The sequence below is a fragment of the Dermacentor andersoni genome, chromosome 10 (genome assembly GCF_023375885.2).
Source record: "Dermacentor andersoni chromosome 10, qqDerAnde1_hic_scaffold, whole genome shotgun sequence".
NCBI classification, from domain to species: Eukaryota; Metazoa; Arthropoda; class Arachnida; order Ixodida; family Ixodidae; genus Dermacentor; species Dermacentor andersoni.
Window position 1 is genome coordinate 113778838 of NC_092823.1, and position 16462 is coordinate 113795299.

Sequence of the window (16462 nt, forward strand, 5' to 3'; positions counted from 1 at the left end):
AAGAATGTTGGCGACCAAGTACAGGGCAATCGAAACTGTAAATAGACTACCAGAAGTCATCAGAAAGAAAGTGAAAGAAGCAGGGACTGTTAATTGGATGCAGAGAATGGAAACAAAGAGGACCATGGAGATTTACAAACTGAGAAGAAAGAAATTAGAAGGTCACGTGATATGCTGAGCTTGAGGGGCGCACGGCACAGTGAAATAGTAAAGGGAGAGGCAGCACGGAACGTTAGCTTTAAGACGCGCACACGCGTTTTTCGCTGCCCGCGCTTCTCATCGTACCAGCGTTGGGACCGCGAATGCTCGTCGTCATTGAGTGAGCTGTTTACATATGTTTTTCAGGTGTGAAAACAACCGTGAGAACACGGCTGGTAACTTGTGACTGCCTAGTGCAATTTGCACTGCCCATGAAATTACGAGGCTAACATCGTGTAATATTCTAATGCTTTCCTACGAGAATCCATTGATCTTGGCTTGAAATTCAACTTTTTCATTAGTCCCGCAATTTGATATTCCTTTCTGCAAATTAGTATGCATCGTGACCGTAGTCTGAACCGACGTCCCTGTGGATGTTCGTTAGCAGTTTGGGATCAATGTTCATTTATTATTATTATTTTAACATTTATTGTTAATTTGTACCGTAAGCGATTCCGGCCTTGGGAGGTTTAGCACAGCTGACCGTTAAGCAAGATGTCTATAGCATCCACGCGCGTAAAGATTATGCGACACCCGTTTCCGAACTCAATTCAAGCTGTTGAGTTTCACCAGGACAAGTTGAGGTATCTCCCATAATGTGCCCGATTAATACTTATATGCGAAGCAGAGTGCCGATAGTAGGCTTCTGCGCACTCATAATCGCAGTCACTGAGTCACGAGTATTGTTTGCACACTCGGTTTGCCCGTGCTGTATATCATGGAACACTGTAACTCATAACGACGGTGGGCGTAACATGTCGGGTACTGTTCCGCCTAAGCACCGCGGCGGCGCAGCTTCAAGCACGTTGCGAAAAACACAACAGAAGGCAAAGCCTTGAGGCCTTGGCAGCAGCAGGAGTAGATCGCCTCTATCAACGCTCGGAGAAGGTGCGTTTATTAACTTTTGGTTGGTCGGATATGTTTCTTGAGGCAATTCCTCTCAATGCCAGACACGCGCCCCACGCTTAATAAATTATGTCACAGGGTTAATTCAAGAGTTGCCTTCTGACTGTGCGAATGGCTGCTTTCTCACTTCGCGTTCAGAATTATGCTTAATAGGATTGCTAACGTGCATAGATAATGAATGTACAGAAGTTTGTCCGGGAGAATTAGGCTGCGACGACTCCTCCTATCAGATAGTAGAGAAAGCATATAACGTTAATTAGTAGCACGGTAGTCAAGAGGGGAAAATGCATGAAGGTCATTAAGAAATTTTGCTTCGAACTTATGTAAGGTCAGAGTGAGCTTTCAACAGCGTTTTTCTTGGTAGTGTCTTCCTTCTTTCGTTTGCACTTCGTCCTCGGCGCCATCTACATTTAACTTCGGCATTCGTGGATTTAGGTCCTCTCTGTGTTTTTGCCGTCGCAGCTAGGGATGCGTGAAAACAGAGAAGCGATGCTAACGTTTTCAGTGTGACGGCGACAAACGTGCGCAATTGTGTTTCTCTCGTCTACAGAAGAAACTTATGGCATCATGGGAGCCAACTTTCCGGCGCTAGAACTGATGGCCCTCTATACAGCAGCCGCAATGCACGACTATGACCATCCTGGCAGAACGAACGCGTTTTTGGTCTCCACGTATGCACCACAGGTAAGGAGGCTTTGCAGCTAGCATACAGTGTCACATACGCAAGAAGAAAAACAATATATCTATATTATAAACTTGAAATTTGGTTGATAAGCAGCCTGAACGAACAAAATTAACTTAACAACACCTGCGTAAACTTGTGGCTAATGTTTATTTCAAGAAAAAAGCTGCTTTTGCGATTAATATGTGTCAGTATAGTTGGATCATAATATGGAAGTTGGAGGGTAAGCTGGAAACCCCGCTGTGAGCCGTGGAACCGTAAATGGTCGGCGCAGCGTAATAACTAGATGTGAATACGAAGGTCCAGGTACCAACAACGGGTAGCTAATGTGGTAATTTATATCAAACGAAAGAATCACAATTAGCCAGGTCATGCAACCCGAAGAACAAATAAGTGATCGCATGTTAGAGTCTCACATTGTTTGCCAAGGGTAGGGAAATGTGGGCGTGCTCGGCTAAGCATGAAATAATGTGATCGAATCTGTGGATTCATTTCTCCAGAGAACAATATTATTCCAATACCACTCCTCTCGGCTCTTCGTATAAGCGGTCAGAACGCTGCATCGCCTGCGTTATCAGTGGTATCAGCCTTCCGGTATCGGGGGATGACACGAGTAGCATAGAGTCGAGTGGAAGAAATTTCTACATAGCACCGACTCTGGCTTCCTCTTAATAGACGTACTTAGCAACACAACATTCGAAGCAGAGGTCGTTATGGTGTTCCTATCTCACATAACACGCGCATTTCTCTGGAATGTCGGAATTTTTTTTTCGGAGCCGTCAGGCCCCGTGATTCGTGATTTGGAAGTTGCTGCTCACTGCTGAGTTAATTATTGTGCGTTTCCCTCGCAGGCCGTATTGTACAACGACAGGTCGGTGCTGGAGAACTACCATGCAGCATCTGCATGGACGTTATTCCTGTCCGAGTCCAATTTTAATTTCCTCGTACACTTGGACAAGGCAGAGTTCAAGCGGTTTCGCTTCCTCGTCATTGAGTGCATTCTCGCCACCGATCTCAAGAGGCATTTCGAGATCCTTGCCGAATTTAATGCTAAGGTGAGCTACCACACTGTCTTGACATAACCCTTCCTCTTCCCTACGCTAAAATGTAAGAAAAAAGAACTGATCACCTACAGATACAGTTTGGAAAGTTTAGAGATCTTGTGCACACGTCTGGACCAAAGACTGTTTCACTACTTGTTGGTGGGCTAGTTGGTTCAGACGTCTGGTGTATTAGGACGCAAAGAAATATGAAATGAGAACACGATTGCAAAGGCGCACCACTCCCAACTACGTTTGGACAACTTAGTTGCACGTGATTGATGCTCTTAGCCGCGAGCGATGCTCTGTCCTGTCTTGTTGCCATTTCATATTGTTAAGCATCTCAATACGCAATTAAAAGAAGTGGTTATGCTCTCTCTAACTTCAAACTCTGTAGCCCTACAGTTTGTAGACCTAGCAGGTTTTGTAGCTGTGCTACTCGATACGCATCCTACGCGTACAGCACCCTCAGGATTGTAGTGATGCTAAAACTGCGCTAGTTCCGCCGAACTGTGCCTAGAGGCGAACCTTGCTATACATCATGTTACATTTCAGCAAAATATGAGAAACCTGCGCCGACCCTGTGCGGGAGGATTGCTTGGGCTTTCGAAAACGAAACTCTAGGTCCCCAAGCGTCGTTTCTCCGCGCGCCCTCAGAAGCGGCATGGCGTGGACCAGCGGCTGCTTTAATTCCGGGTTGGACGGAGTCAAGCCTCTCCATTAAGCATAGATTGTACCCCTGTCTCTGCCGTGGGCTGTTGCCTATTTTCACTACCTTCTACTCCGCTGCCTGCTCGTTGCTTCGGCAACGGGACAGCATCGTCTTTTCAGGCGGCAGCGGACGATCGCGCTGGCGCCGGGCCAGGCCCCGCATTCCTCTCGCTGGATTTTTCATATATAACACGTCGCACGATGTCGCACACATGGCGGCCGTGAACACTTTTCCCGCTATTCAATCTGGCGCCTATCGTCCACGTTTGTTGACGAGGAGGTTTCACGGCCTTGGGGAATGACATACGGCCGCTATTGAGATCTTTGTCCACTCTGCACCAAACAGCAACTTTCGCCGCTGGATACTGATCAGGCACCGCTGGTTAGGCCTAGCTGCATCGTACGGCCGTGCCGAAATTCACTGCCAGCCAGCCGACGGGGCGGCGGGCAGCAGGTCGTCGCGGCAAGGTGGCCTTTAATATGTTCGGACCAGTAAACCACCACGGTGATTGGGCGTGAGATCACGGGCTAGACTGGGCGTCGGAAGTTGAAATTGGGTCCGCGGGCGACGTGCCGGCAACTATCGGGAACGCTTTCGCGAAGTTTGTTTTAGCGCACAGCTCTTAGGCGCCCGTTTCTGCGGCGAGCGTCAGCGTAACCGAGCGAACCAACACAGCGAAGACTGAAAGCGAACGCGGAACGCAGCAGGAGATCAAAGAAGGCGATAGCGAAGAGAGAGCCAGGAGGAAAGCGTAGGAGAAGGGTGCGGCGGAACCATGAGGCGGAAAGCGGAGGAGGAGGGTATGGCGAAAGCGAGAGAAGAAAAGCGTAGTGCCGCGCAAGACGGGCTTTGCGACGACGATGGCTGCGAGATGGCGCCGGAGTAGCGCGCGTGGTTTTTATGAAAACAAAGCGCTGCATGAGCGGAAGTTTGTCTGCGGCTGCTAGCTGTGAATCGTGCCCACGCGTCACCCACGCGCCGCCTCTTGAGATCTCCCGATTAGTGAGGCAGTCGCGGCACACATCGCTCCATTTGCAACGTGCCGCATGAGACAGATTGTACGCGCCAGCCAATATGCCGCGAAGCGAAAGCACATATTGCTCAAATTTCGCACGTTAGGGAGTATCGTAATTGCCCGTGGATTTTTTTGCGCCCACTGTGAATAGAATGGCGAAAGCTCGCGTGTAGGAAGAAAGCTCCAAACTGAATTCACGCAACAGAGCCTCATCTGACAGCATTGCAGAAAGGTAGCGCGCGTATATCTGCAGTTCGCGACGGCACGCGATGCACATGGAACATGCGCGACGAACGAAAGCGGACTGCACCGCGGTGTCCACTATAGCTATATATTAAGCAGATGGTTATCAGTGAAGCACAGCACAGGTCATAAGTACATTCTTCATGCTGCTGGCATTCTAAAAAAAGAAAGGAAATTAATTCCACTGCTAAAGTAGGTACTTTTGGACTACCTGCGCAATTATTCGGACGCTATAACGGGAAATTCGAAAAACCGGTTGTCGGCTGTTTTCATCAAGTTTGACACCCGTATGCTGATTTCACATACAGTGGCGAAAGTCCCGACACACAGACGAACTCACGATGTGACGTAGACAGTTACGTAGCGCGCCAGCCTAAAAGCCTGAGCGTAGCTTTCAGCAGCTGCGCTGCTGCCCTCTATCGGCTGACATTTCCCTGCAGCAAGCTACGTTAATTGGGATGCGGGAGTGCGTGTGTTTAATGAAGTTATCTGACTAAGGGTTTAATTTGATTAATATCTCGAAAAATCAAACAAAATGGAGTTGTCTTCGAATTGATCACTCAAATTTTTTTTTACAATAAACATACGCATCACAAACCGCGACATATTTATCTTTTTATTTGCCGGCTTTGCTTGTTTGCAGAAACTGTGTCTTCCAAAGCAGATAAACTATACACATGCAAGCAACTTTTTGCATAGATAGCATTGGTTTTATCAAAAGTACCGGTACTCTACCTTGACATGACACGTGTGGTCTGGAGATAACAGTGTCATTTGTCGTGTTTAGATTGAGTTTATGAACCAGTTACCACTTACTGCTTTCACATGGCTTTCCCACTGTGAAAGCTCCATATAGTAATCTAGTTTGCGATTGCTTTTATAGACCTGTTCTGGAAGTCCATTTTGCATTTTGCTCCAAAATGCATTCCAAAACGCCCATGCTGTTTATGTGTTCTCTCCCTCTGTTTCCGTCTTTATTTGCGGTCAATATTATACGCAGTAAACACCAACTAGGCCAAAGGGAAGTTCTTCTGAAGCATATATCTCGTACAGATGGCCCCTCTTTCTGTGTTCCATCGTCTTACCGCCCGTGCTGTTTATGTGTTCTATCCCACTGTCCCCGTCTTTATTTGCGGTCAATATGATATGCAGTAAACACCAACTAGGCCAAAGTGAGGTTCTTCGGCTGCATTTTTGAGTTGTACAAAATCTGCTCCGTAATGGCGTGAACCTGTAGCACCACTGGCATCGTTGGTTAGATCCTTAATTGATAAGCAATGAGACATTCACGTTCTGCTTCTCCGGTGTAGAGTTCTTTTCTTTTTCGTATTTCTATTTTTTGATTATTTGTTCTTCAACGCCTTCACTGTGTAGTGTTTTTTTTTTAATTATATGACAATAATGTCGCCAAATAGGCAAATCGTATCTGGTGCCTTTTCACGCCGGTTTGTGCTGTCGCCTGTCGTTTGTGTTCAGATGGGTTGCTTCCGCTTTCAATGATGCTGATGCTGATAATGTCATCAGCAAATTGCATTAAACGTTGCATGTACGAAACTTGAGCAATCGCCTAAAAATCGCGCAAGTACAAATTTTCCAACAGTGCAGGTTCGACCAATTGACAGGGACCACCACATATCGCATTCGACGCGCTGACGCCGTCACTAATCGTAAAGATTTAAAGAGTAAGAATGTCGAGCTTCTTCAGTATTGTAAGATTACTTCGCCATTATTGGTAGCTTTTGTTTCAGTTCGTATTGCTTGCGTATCATATTTAAAAATTAAATTAAGAGTTCCCTATATTAGTGGGGTGTCCTGTATGCATTCATGTAGCCTGCCATTGTGAATGCTGGCAGGCATTTGAATGTGTTGGCTGTTTGCGAACTCAAAAGACCGGAGAAGAACCTGTGGCTGAGACTACCTTGGCTCCCGTGTCTTCCACCGTTTTTTTTGGCTGTTGGCGAAGTTGCTGACGTGCAAGCGAGAATATAATCCTTCTCACAGTTGAATTTTTTTTTTCATAGGCAAATGACACAGATGCCCCGGGGATCGATTGGAACAACGAGACTGACCGGCTGCTGGTCATGGAGATGGCCATCAAGTTGGCCGACATCAACGGGCCTTGCAAGAGGCACGACATCCACGTGCAGTGGACATACAGGATAGCCGAAGAATTTTACGAGCAGGCACGTAGCACCGTTTGTTCCACTCTTTTAAATGCCATAGCATTTACTTCCTGGAGCCTCCACCCACATTACAAAGTCTGGCTAACTACATCCGGCCTTAAAGCTGTAGCAACGCAAAGTGAGAAAGATGACAATTCTCGCCATTGATTGGGTCTGGTACCGCGAAGCCCACAGCGGCAGTGCGGGTTATCTGCCAGTACTCCACAACAACAATCCATCCAATCCACTGCTCGCAAATAAAGGAAAGGTGCTACTATCTACTTTCCATCATAAGTTACCGTTACAGGGTTACAGTAATGGTAGCATCGCAAAATATGACACCTTTTCTTTCCTGATGCAAATTAAGTCACAGTTTTATTAGACACTGCAAGGTCAGAAGAAGCAATTGATCAAGATGTGCACCAAACTTGGTCGCGGTGCTCCTTACTATAGCGTACAACTTCCCCTAAACCCTCTCACGGACAACTCATTCATCCACAGAACGCCAGAATCGCGCTAACTGTCGACGAACTAGTCGCAGTAGACCTGCGCTCCCTCAGAAACCTTTGCCGTAACGCACTCTAAAGCTCATCTGGTATGTATTAATTTGTCGTCAGAAGCGAATTCTGCAACATTTATTTTTGCAGAGATGATCGATACGACGCGCCGCTAAATAACCACTTGATGTTATAGTGCAACTTCGCGTTGTATGGATGGATGGATGGATGGATGGATGGACGGACGGACGGACGGACGGACGGACGGACGGGATGGGAGGTTGGGATGGGATGGGATGGGATGGATGCATTATGCCACAGGCTGTGGCCTAGTTTCTTGATGTAAATGCTGCGTAATTGGCTGGTTTGATTTACTTATTTGCTTTATGGCTTGTCCTGTTTCACTGGGTCCCATGCGTGACCGTTCTGCAATCCGTGATCCCCCCTTTTGACTTGTATGCAATGTTCTCATCACTCTAGTTGTTTCACATTTATGTCAGTTAGTGTTTGGCATTTGTTAAGGCGTGCTTAAATTAATTGCCTGATGTGCATATGTATACTTTTTTATCCGTACTGTAACGACCTTAGGGTGAGCAGTAGCTATAAATATGTAAACAATAAATAGTTAAATAAATAAATAAAATCTTGACCGTGAGTCAATGTTCTCATTTCTCCGAACAGGGCGACGAAGAGGCGACGCTGGGCATGCAGGTATCGCCGTTCATGGACCGCTGCAACCCGCAGCTGGCGAAGCTGCAGGAGTCCTTCATCAACCACCTGGTGGCTCCTCTGTGCAACGCATACGGCGAAGCCGGCCTGCTGCCCGGCCACTGGGTCGAGGCGTCCGACAGTGAAGACGAAGGCCAGTATCGCCCTCGTGGCTTCCTATACGTTTTGCATATAAAGGCATGCTGGCATGGGATATTGTGCGCAAACCTCTTACAGCCATGATGTTTGGGCGTTAAGAAAACCGTTTGAATTGCATTTAGAAGCCCGTGTATGCGAGGTTAGAACGTCCGAAGTTAGTCCGTTTGCTACCCCGTAAGATGAATTTACTACAACTGTGTTATTATGTACAGGTTCGTTAAAAACAGAAACGAGCATCTAGCATAAAATAACACCCCTATATACGCAAGTTTATCTACTGAATATACTCTGACTTGGCAGGTTAATCATCTCGCATCTTGTGGCAGTCGGTAAACCAGCTGGTATTGCAATAATGGCGTCTTCAATTTTTTTCACATGAATGGATGCAGCCGCACGAGTTTCTTGCAGTGTCCACCTTTGCTGTAAACATCGTGCGCAAAACGTCGTTTTCTCAGTCAGAGATGGCGGCACGATAGTTCGTTTTCGCTGGTCGACCACACGGGATGTCAAAATCAGGGTTCTCTTGCTTGAGCGTTGCCTTTGAATTTACGAGCTTAGGTTAGATATGTCGCGAAATCGCGGCGATATAAGCTACAAGAGATTGAATTAACATCCTGAACATTAGAATTGTAGGACAATGCCGGTGAGCCTCGGAGCGCCCTGAATAGCATTGCGATAACAATTATGTGGACACTCCAGGCAAATCTCTATTCTCGTCGCCTACGTTGGCGTCGCCGTGGTGTTGCTCATAAAGTCTATGTGCGATAACATCGCGGCCGCACGCCGTATGGTGTAGGGGCGAGCTAAAGCTTGCGAGGGTCAGCCGATATGTGTGGTGAATTGATTCGCTGGTGTCTTCTCGCGCTAGCAGAGGAAGGCGGGGAGGGCTGGCAGAGGCGTGCGCGCTAGGAAGGGAGTGAGGGGAAGGGGGAAGGTTATTGCGTATCTCTTCTACTCCACCTGCGGCGGTCGCGCGCGTCATAGCTTGGAGACAGTCTGCGCTGGGTTCGAAGGCTAGCCGACCGAATATAGCTGATGGCTTCGTGTGCGCTGTGTTCTGCCGCACCTAGTTCGCGTTCTCCTCTCGACAAGCACCGTACATCGCCTTCGGCCATCGTCCTGATGCCCCATAGAGCTATGATGCCGTGCGCGCTTCTCTCGTCACTGCTGCTACTCCCGTTAACTCATACATGCGTCGCGTCACCTAACCTAAATTCCAACATTGTTTTCTATCTTCGTGTTCTAGTTTTAAAAGAGATCGCATATCGTTGCGTGCACCCAGTCACTTTCCTTAATCTAGGTGCTGCTTGGCCTCGTTGAGGGTTCGATAGGCGACACTGCAAAGGTCCATAAAGCGCTGGTATTCAAAGCGGATAAAGCCTAAACTGGCCAGCGGTGGAGATAGGAAGGACCAGCTGAGTAGAATATTGGTTAGAAAGAAAGGCCGAGAAGAGATATAAAAGGAATCGCCGCAAGCATTGGGTACAGCATAAAGCATATAGGGATTGCTACATTACAATTGATAGAGCAACACATAATTGGCCCACCCAGGCTAGATCACTAGAGTCGGGTGCCTTTATAAAGAAGTGCTTGGGGACTCTGGAATCATTCATTATGCAGGTCACTTCGTCGTAAAGGTCGCGCATCGCACAGCTCACAATAGAACCGGGACAGAATTATTCCTTCGTTATACAGGTAATTTCGCTGTAGAGGCGTTCATTGTACAGGCGCTCGACTGTATTGGTAGTCAGCGTGATTCAAAGGCCATCTCAATAGCAATCATCATCATCATCATCATCATCATCATGCGCAACCGTTCGTGCGTCAGCAGATGTGGCATGAACGTTCACTTCATCGCCGCCTTTGCTCTAGTTGAGATGGCTCCGATGAGAACTCCCGCAGCAGAGGAAATCAAAGGGAGAAGACGACGTCGCACTGTCAGGGGACGTCGCCACTATGTCATAATACAACGGCTCATAATACAACGGAAGCATGAAGCCGCGCACCTCAGTAAGAATAACAAGATGGAATTTCACATGCAGAATCATTGAATTACCACAAGTCGAAACAGAATCTAAGGGTGCCCATTTTACTGGACTATCGGAATATAGTCCGACGTGAAGAAAGCATTATTGTGGTGGATAAGCTTCTTTCGTGCTTCATTTCTCCCTGAAGGGCTATATTTTATGTTTGAAGCAAATTTTGACCTTCAGTCTGGCTGAACTTCCAGTTGAGATAGCAAAGTTCTGTTCGGTCTTTTGGCCTGTCGATCTCTATTTTCGATTAAAATACTTCTCGCTTCGATTTTATAGGCGGCACTGACAAAACCGATTCCCAAACCGGAAGAGATACGGAAGAGGAAACGGAAGGGGAAACATCTGCAAGCGGTAAGCATCGTTCGCTTCCGGCCTTTCTTGCTCGCGGTGTTGTTTTTTGCCTGCCGATGTACATTATTATGGTCTAAACTTGTGGAGCGTATGTCTCTGCTATGTTTTCCTTTTATTTAAGCTTTTGCAAAACAGATGTAGGCTTTTTTAGCGATCTCAAGAAAATGTGTCGGCCAGATTATCTGAAAAGCGAAGAGGCTGTCGTATCCGAATTGGGATTGAACGGAAGCACCTTATCTAATCCAACCGCGGTCCCAACCCAGCTTTACTGGATCCGTACAGCCACACTATGACCTACAAAAAGCAAAAATTGTGTTACTTTTTCAATCCCCTGTTGTTCAAGTAATGTTTCTGGTGATAAAGATGTATTGAAGTCCTAGTTGTTCTCGTAGCTGTATCATTGCCGTCCGCCACACTTTCTCTGCCATTCTTTAACGCATTGACCAGCTTTACCCGCTCTAGTTTCAATGCTACCGTGTGTCTGTGTGTGTGTGTGCGTGTGTGCATCTGTATAGAAAAAAACCAGCATGCCTGTCCCTTTATGTGTTGTTCAATGTTTGCAGTGTTCGCAATGCTGTATGCGTGCCACGTTTCTGGCCCAGCGGTGTTGCATAGATGTGTGTTACTTTCGTCTTCATTTTGTTGTTTCCGTCAGCGAGATTTCTGTTCTCTCATAACGCTGTCGAAAACGTATGTAGTCCCGTTAGTCACTAACGATCTTGGCTTTCCTCACTAGATGGTGGAGGTATGCGATTCTACAGTTTGAAGGCAATAGCATGGTGTGGTACGTAACGGCTTGCTCTTTGTGCCATTCAAAGCAGGAGAAGCCTTCTCTTTTTATAGACAACTTCCTTTGTTCGTTTGTTTGTTTGTTTTTACCAATAGACGCCCGATTAGCGCACTTCACCCACCGTTTGAACATGCACATTGCAGAAACTTCACCGTGCACGTCACAGTGGTGTCAAATTTCCATTCATTTATCATTTTCTCTTGCTGTGATGTGACGCCCTCTTCGGTTTCCACCCGCACTTGGCACCGACTGCAATCTTCACGCACTTTTGCCTGCGACGATTGAAATATGTTGTGTCTTGTGCCACCCTCCGGGTTTCGTCGCGTGAGCCTGACGCTTCCTCAGCTTCACATCCGTTGCACCGTCAGCGATGCGAATGATGCGAATGCTGTCCCCATCTTCTGCATCGGCTTTGTCCCATGCCATGTTTGTTGCACACACATTTTTGTGTATTGCCAGAAACTCGAAATACTTCCTGACACTGTCGTTCCCAACCTTCTAAAATGTTGAGCCACATTGTGTCTGTGTCATTTGTGGCAAAAATAAAGTGATCACTTCATTGGGCCACAGAAACCACTGATCTACGAATTTAGAGAACGTCTCGGAAACCTGGACATGTACCATGATTTTTGCACCTAGCTGTGCGTCAGGAGGTAGGCAAATGTCATAGTGTGATATGTTTCAGCGAATATTTCCATCCTTTTTCTCGCTGATGAGGCCTCGACGGCGCTTATCAATGTTGCTTGCCAAATGATTAAAAGAAATATTTTCCGCATCACTAAAGCCTTCAGGACATACGAGCCAATCCGTTCATTCATGGCGTTACACCTATAAGACTATGTGTTCTTTGCAGTAATTAAAAACGACATTCTTCCGCAATATTATCTACTCAAGTTGTACATTAACTAATTGCTGGCATAAATTGTCAGCATAATTCGTGAATAGTACTTGAGCTAGGAAATGAAGACGATTGATAATTTGAAAACGCTGGGCATAACCAGTACTTCAGTTTCTTTCACCTACAGCAGCATCTAGTTAAGGAAACTTCTGTGCAGAAAATCTTTTTGTTGGAGTCCAAAAGTTTTCATTACGCTTATTTCATCACAGCTTTTAAGGAAACATCGAGGACTTTGCAATGGCAGCTTTCCTTTCTCGAATACCATTTTCTTGAAAGCTGTGACATGTGAATGCACTCTCAAAATCGTTACCTAAAGAACAAATTCGTTGAGCGAAGGATTTTATTAGCAGTGCACTTTGCGTGAAGGCCGGCAATCATATGAAATCAGTTAGCACTAGAGAATACCATTTTCTTGAAAGCTGTGACATGTGAATGCACTCTCAAAATTGTTACCCAAAGAACAAATTCGTTGAGCGAATGATTTTATTAGCAGTGCACTTTGCGTGAAGGCCGGCAATCATATGAAATCAGTTAGCACTAGATTAATCGGAGATTAATGATAAGCCATGGTTACAATACTACCCTAACCTCAACCTACCCCATTCAGCCAGCGTTGAACCATGTCGTCGTTAGAGTCACATTAGGATCTCATCGTGACAGCCAATACACACTCAAATGTCGCGAAAGTGTCGTGACAAATGCGGAAACCACCGCCTCACAGAGCCAAAGAATGTTCGTATCTCTGAACCTTCACAGTGTTCACGTTGCAGGAGAATCGTAAGAACTCAAAGCCGCTCTTCTAATTCATTTACCTTGCGATTGTTTGACCAAGCATCACTTCCTTGGGATTCGCTTAGCTATCTATAACACCCGTTCTGATTTCCGAGGAGTTCCTTTACAGTAAACAGTGCATCGGGTCTCCATAATTTAATATATGCAGAAGAATTGAAGGCACACTCTTTCCTAGAGTGCTCGACAGCACGTTGGTTTTACTGGCGGCTGCTTCTTGATTGGCACCACAACGTTAACCTGCAGCTTCTTCTGACTATGGGGGTCGCAGTATCAAATCCCGGCCGCGGCAGCCGCATCTCGATGGGGGAAAAATGCAAGAACATCGGTATACAATGCATTGGGCGCATGTTAAAGAACCCAAAGGAATCAAAATTCCCCCAGAGTGCCCCACTGCTGCACTCCTCATTATCAGATCCTGGTTTTGGCGCGTAAAACCTCAGAATCTTACTTTTCCTGACTATGTACGTTCTGTAAAAGTTCGCTCACATCACACGTGTTACCCTGTAGAGTTATCCGGTCTCAACTTTGCAGGCTGCACCTATTTATTGTTTTGCGTTTACTTCCCTCTCACGGAATTGTCGTGATTTAAAAGTTAGGCTATATTCTGAGCACATCCAGTGGCTGGCGCACTCAGGCCTTTTGAGCGGAAGCCACGGCATGAGACTCTTACGAAGACCTCTAGCCCGTCCCCGGACCATAGAGAGTGTCCAGCGTTTTCCTCATTATTAGCTGTGAAAGGCAATAAGTTCGGCCGCTGAGAGGGTTGGTTATGCCAAAATGTTAGCTAAGAAAGGAACGAAAACAGAGTGGTAATAAAACAAGTCAATGGCAAAATAACAAACTAACGAAGAATGTCCGTGAATCACAGAAAGAAACATATAAAATAGAAGATAAATAATTTCGGAGTAAAAGAACTACGCGAGCATAAACAGATCATGGAAACATAAAGAAAATTAGGAACGCACGTAAAATGCAATTTACATATAATTCACCATGTTACTGGCCATGAAAGAGATGCCGCAGGGCTCGCACAGCGAATCTCTGTCTGCAAGTGCACGACCAAGGCCGAGCAGCGGTTACGAGCACAGCTCTGTTTCCGCATATTATCTATTTGCTATGTGACCTGGCAGAGACCGTGAAGACCGAGAGATTACTCGGCGCTTCCTTTTCTCTTTTTTCCTCTTCTTCCTCCAATGCCGTCCGTGGCGGCATCTCAGGTCGACCGTGGAAGAGGCCCAGTCAGCAGCTTCAGCCACGGAAGGTGAGCTGCCTCCAGACGCAGCACCTCCAGGACAACTACGAGCACTGGGTGAACATCCTGAAAGAGGAGAACCGGCTCAAGGAGCAGCAACAACAGCAGCAGGGCGCTGCCGCCACCGCCGCGTCGTCATCGACGTCTCCGAGGGCAGCCACGGCGCCCGCGGCCCAGGACGACCGCGCCGCCTCAGAGGACGACGAAGACGACGGGGACGACGGGGAGTCGGACGACTGCGAGGACGACGACGACGAGGACGACGACGCAGAGTCGCAAACGGGTGTCGTCGGGGCCGACGCGGTGGTGGTGGCGGCTGCGCCGTCGCCGCACCAGGACGAGATGGAGACCATCCAGGAGGTGGAGGAAGGCGCGCTCGGAGGCCAGGGCTCAACCAAGACGTCGCCATGCGTGAGTGTCACCGCGTCGAGTGGCCAGATTTCTTGATGTTGGTAACCTGAAGTAGCCCAAAGCGTAGTCATACGGTGCGATACTTGGTGCGATATCGATAAACTTGGTGTTTAGCTGCTGAGCACGAGGTCGCGGGATCGAATCCCGGCCACGGCGGCCGCATTTCAATGGAGGTGAAATGCGTAAACACCCATGTACTTAGATTTAGGTGCACGTTAAAGAACCCAGGTGGTCAAAATTTCTGAAGTTCCTCACTACGGCGTGCCTCATAATCAGAAAGCGGTTTTGGCACGTAAAACCACATAATTTATTTTTTTTAATCGATAAACTGGGCTACCCTTATAACCACCCGCCCCGTCTGTACGATCCTCCGCATGTTTAAGACATTGTCGTAGCTTGGTGTATACTTAGGGCTTAGTTCTGCCGAGTCCTGGGCGACTCGGCAGAACTCCAAAGCACACCCAAAAAGGTGTCAGCTTGTGTGCTTAAAAAGGTGCAAAACTGACATCGCTCTTATGCGGCATAAATGTGCTCTAAAATGCGTAAAAAATCGATGGAAACGCGAGTTTGATTTCGCCCAGCAAAGGAGAAATTTTTTATAACTTTAGGCAGACTCAACCGCAGTTGTTGTCTACGTAATGCTAAGCATTCGTGCTTTGTAAATATCGCTTATGTGAATAATCTAACTGTTGTGTAGCGAACGGTTATACAGAGACTGTCCAATGACAGCAATGGCGTCCAATGAATATCCTATCGACATCCACTGCCAAGACATGTATGTTCTAAAGGTTTGTAGAATACGTCTCATGATCGTTTGGATGCACTTTCTGGGGCCTGCGGACAGCCCTTGCATGTGCGCGAGCGATGTCATGGGGCCATGTTGTATGCATTTTACAGAATATGTCATGGTATTTTGCATAGTCTTTATTAAAATGTCTGTTCTATTCTTTGATTTTAGCTGACAAAACCGCTATTTGATTAAGAGACATGCCGTAGTGGGGGACTGTGGATTAAATTTGACCAGCAGGGGATCTTTAACCTGTCCACAATGCACGGGACATGGGCATTTTTTTGCATTTCGCCTCCATCGAAATGTGGCCACCGCGGCCGGAATTTGTTCCCACGACCTCGTGCTTAGCAGCGCAACACATAGCCGCTAAGCTACCGCGGCGGGTTTGTAATCATGTCTACTACTGTCACAACACGCTTTGGGACAGGTGCAACGGGCAGAGCGCCCACGCATCAGGAACGGATACGATGTGTCTACACGGTACGCGCCCACGTACGTGTGCGCAAGTGCAGCATACTCCTCATGCTTCTAGCCCTTCCGCCAAGCGCAAGCGGCTTATTGAACTAACTGACATTTGCAAATTAAATTGGCTGAGAAAATTCGTAATGTCAACGCATATGCAAGCTGCAGACAGGACAGCTTCGTATGGTAATTTGAACATGTGAGAAAACGTAATTCTGGGACGAAGAATCTCAAAGCTTCAGCCGGAGGTCAAATATTCACGTGTATGCCGAAGAAAGTTCGTGTGGCATAGCTTTTGGGCGTCCGTGGTAGGATATGCGAAACAGGTCGACGTGTTACATCCTTGGGACATCCGTGT

The 16462-nt window shown here is 47.0% G+C and overlaps 1 protein-coding gene across 4 annotated transcripts in view; it reads left to right on the top strand.

Annotated features, from left to right (window-relative positions):
• LOC126544723 (cGMP-inhibited 3',5'-cyclic phosphodiesterase 3A-like) overlaps positions 1 to 16462 on the top strand; it is a 343612-nt gene that overhangs the window by 311153 nt on the left and 15997 nt on the right. For 3 of the 4 annotated variants that reach the window (XM_050192179.3, XM_055077819.2, XM_055077820.1), the window contains 7 exons: positions 1655 to 1788; positions 2638 to 2841; positions 6818 to 6979; positions 8137 to 8317; positions 10635 to 10709; positions 11446 to 11493; positions 14407 to 14852. In XM_050192179.3, the coding sequence (XP_050048136.1) occupies positions 1655 to 1788; positions 2638 to 2841; positions 6818 to 6979; positions 8137 to 8317; positions 10635 to 10709; positions 11446 to 11493; positions 14407 to 14852 (1250 nt within the window). The remainder of the gene's footprint in view (positions 1 to 1654; positions 1789 to 2637; positions 2842 to 6817; positions 6980 to 8136; positions 8318 to 10634; positions 10710 to 11445; positions 11494 to 14406; positions 14853 to 16462) is intronic. The other variant, XM_055077818.2, reaches the window with a different exon arrangement.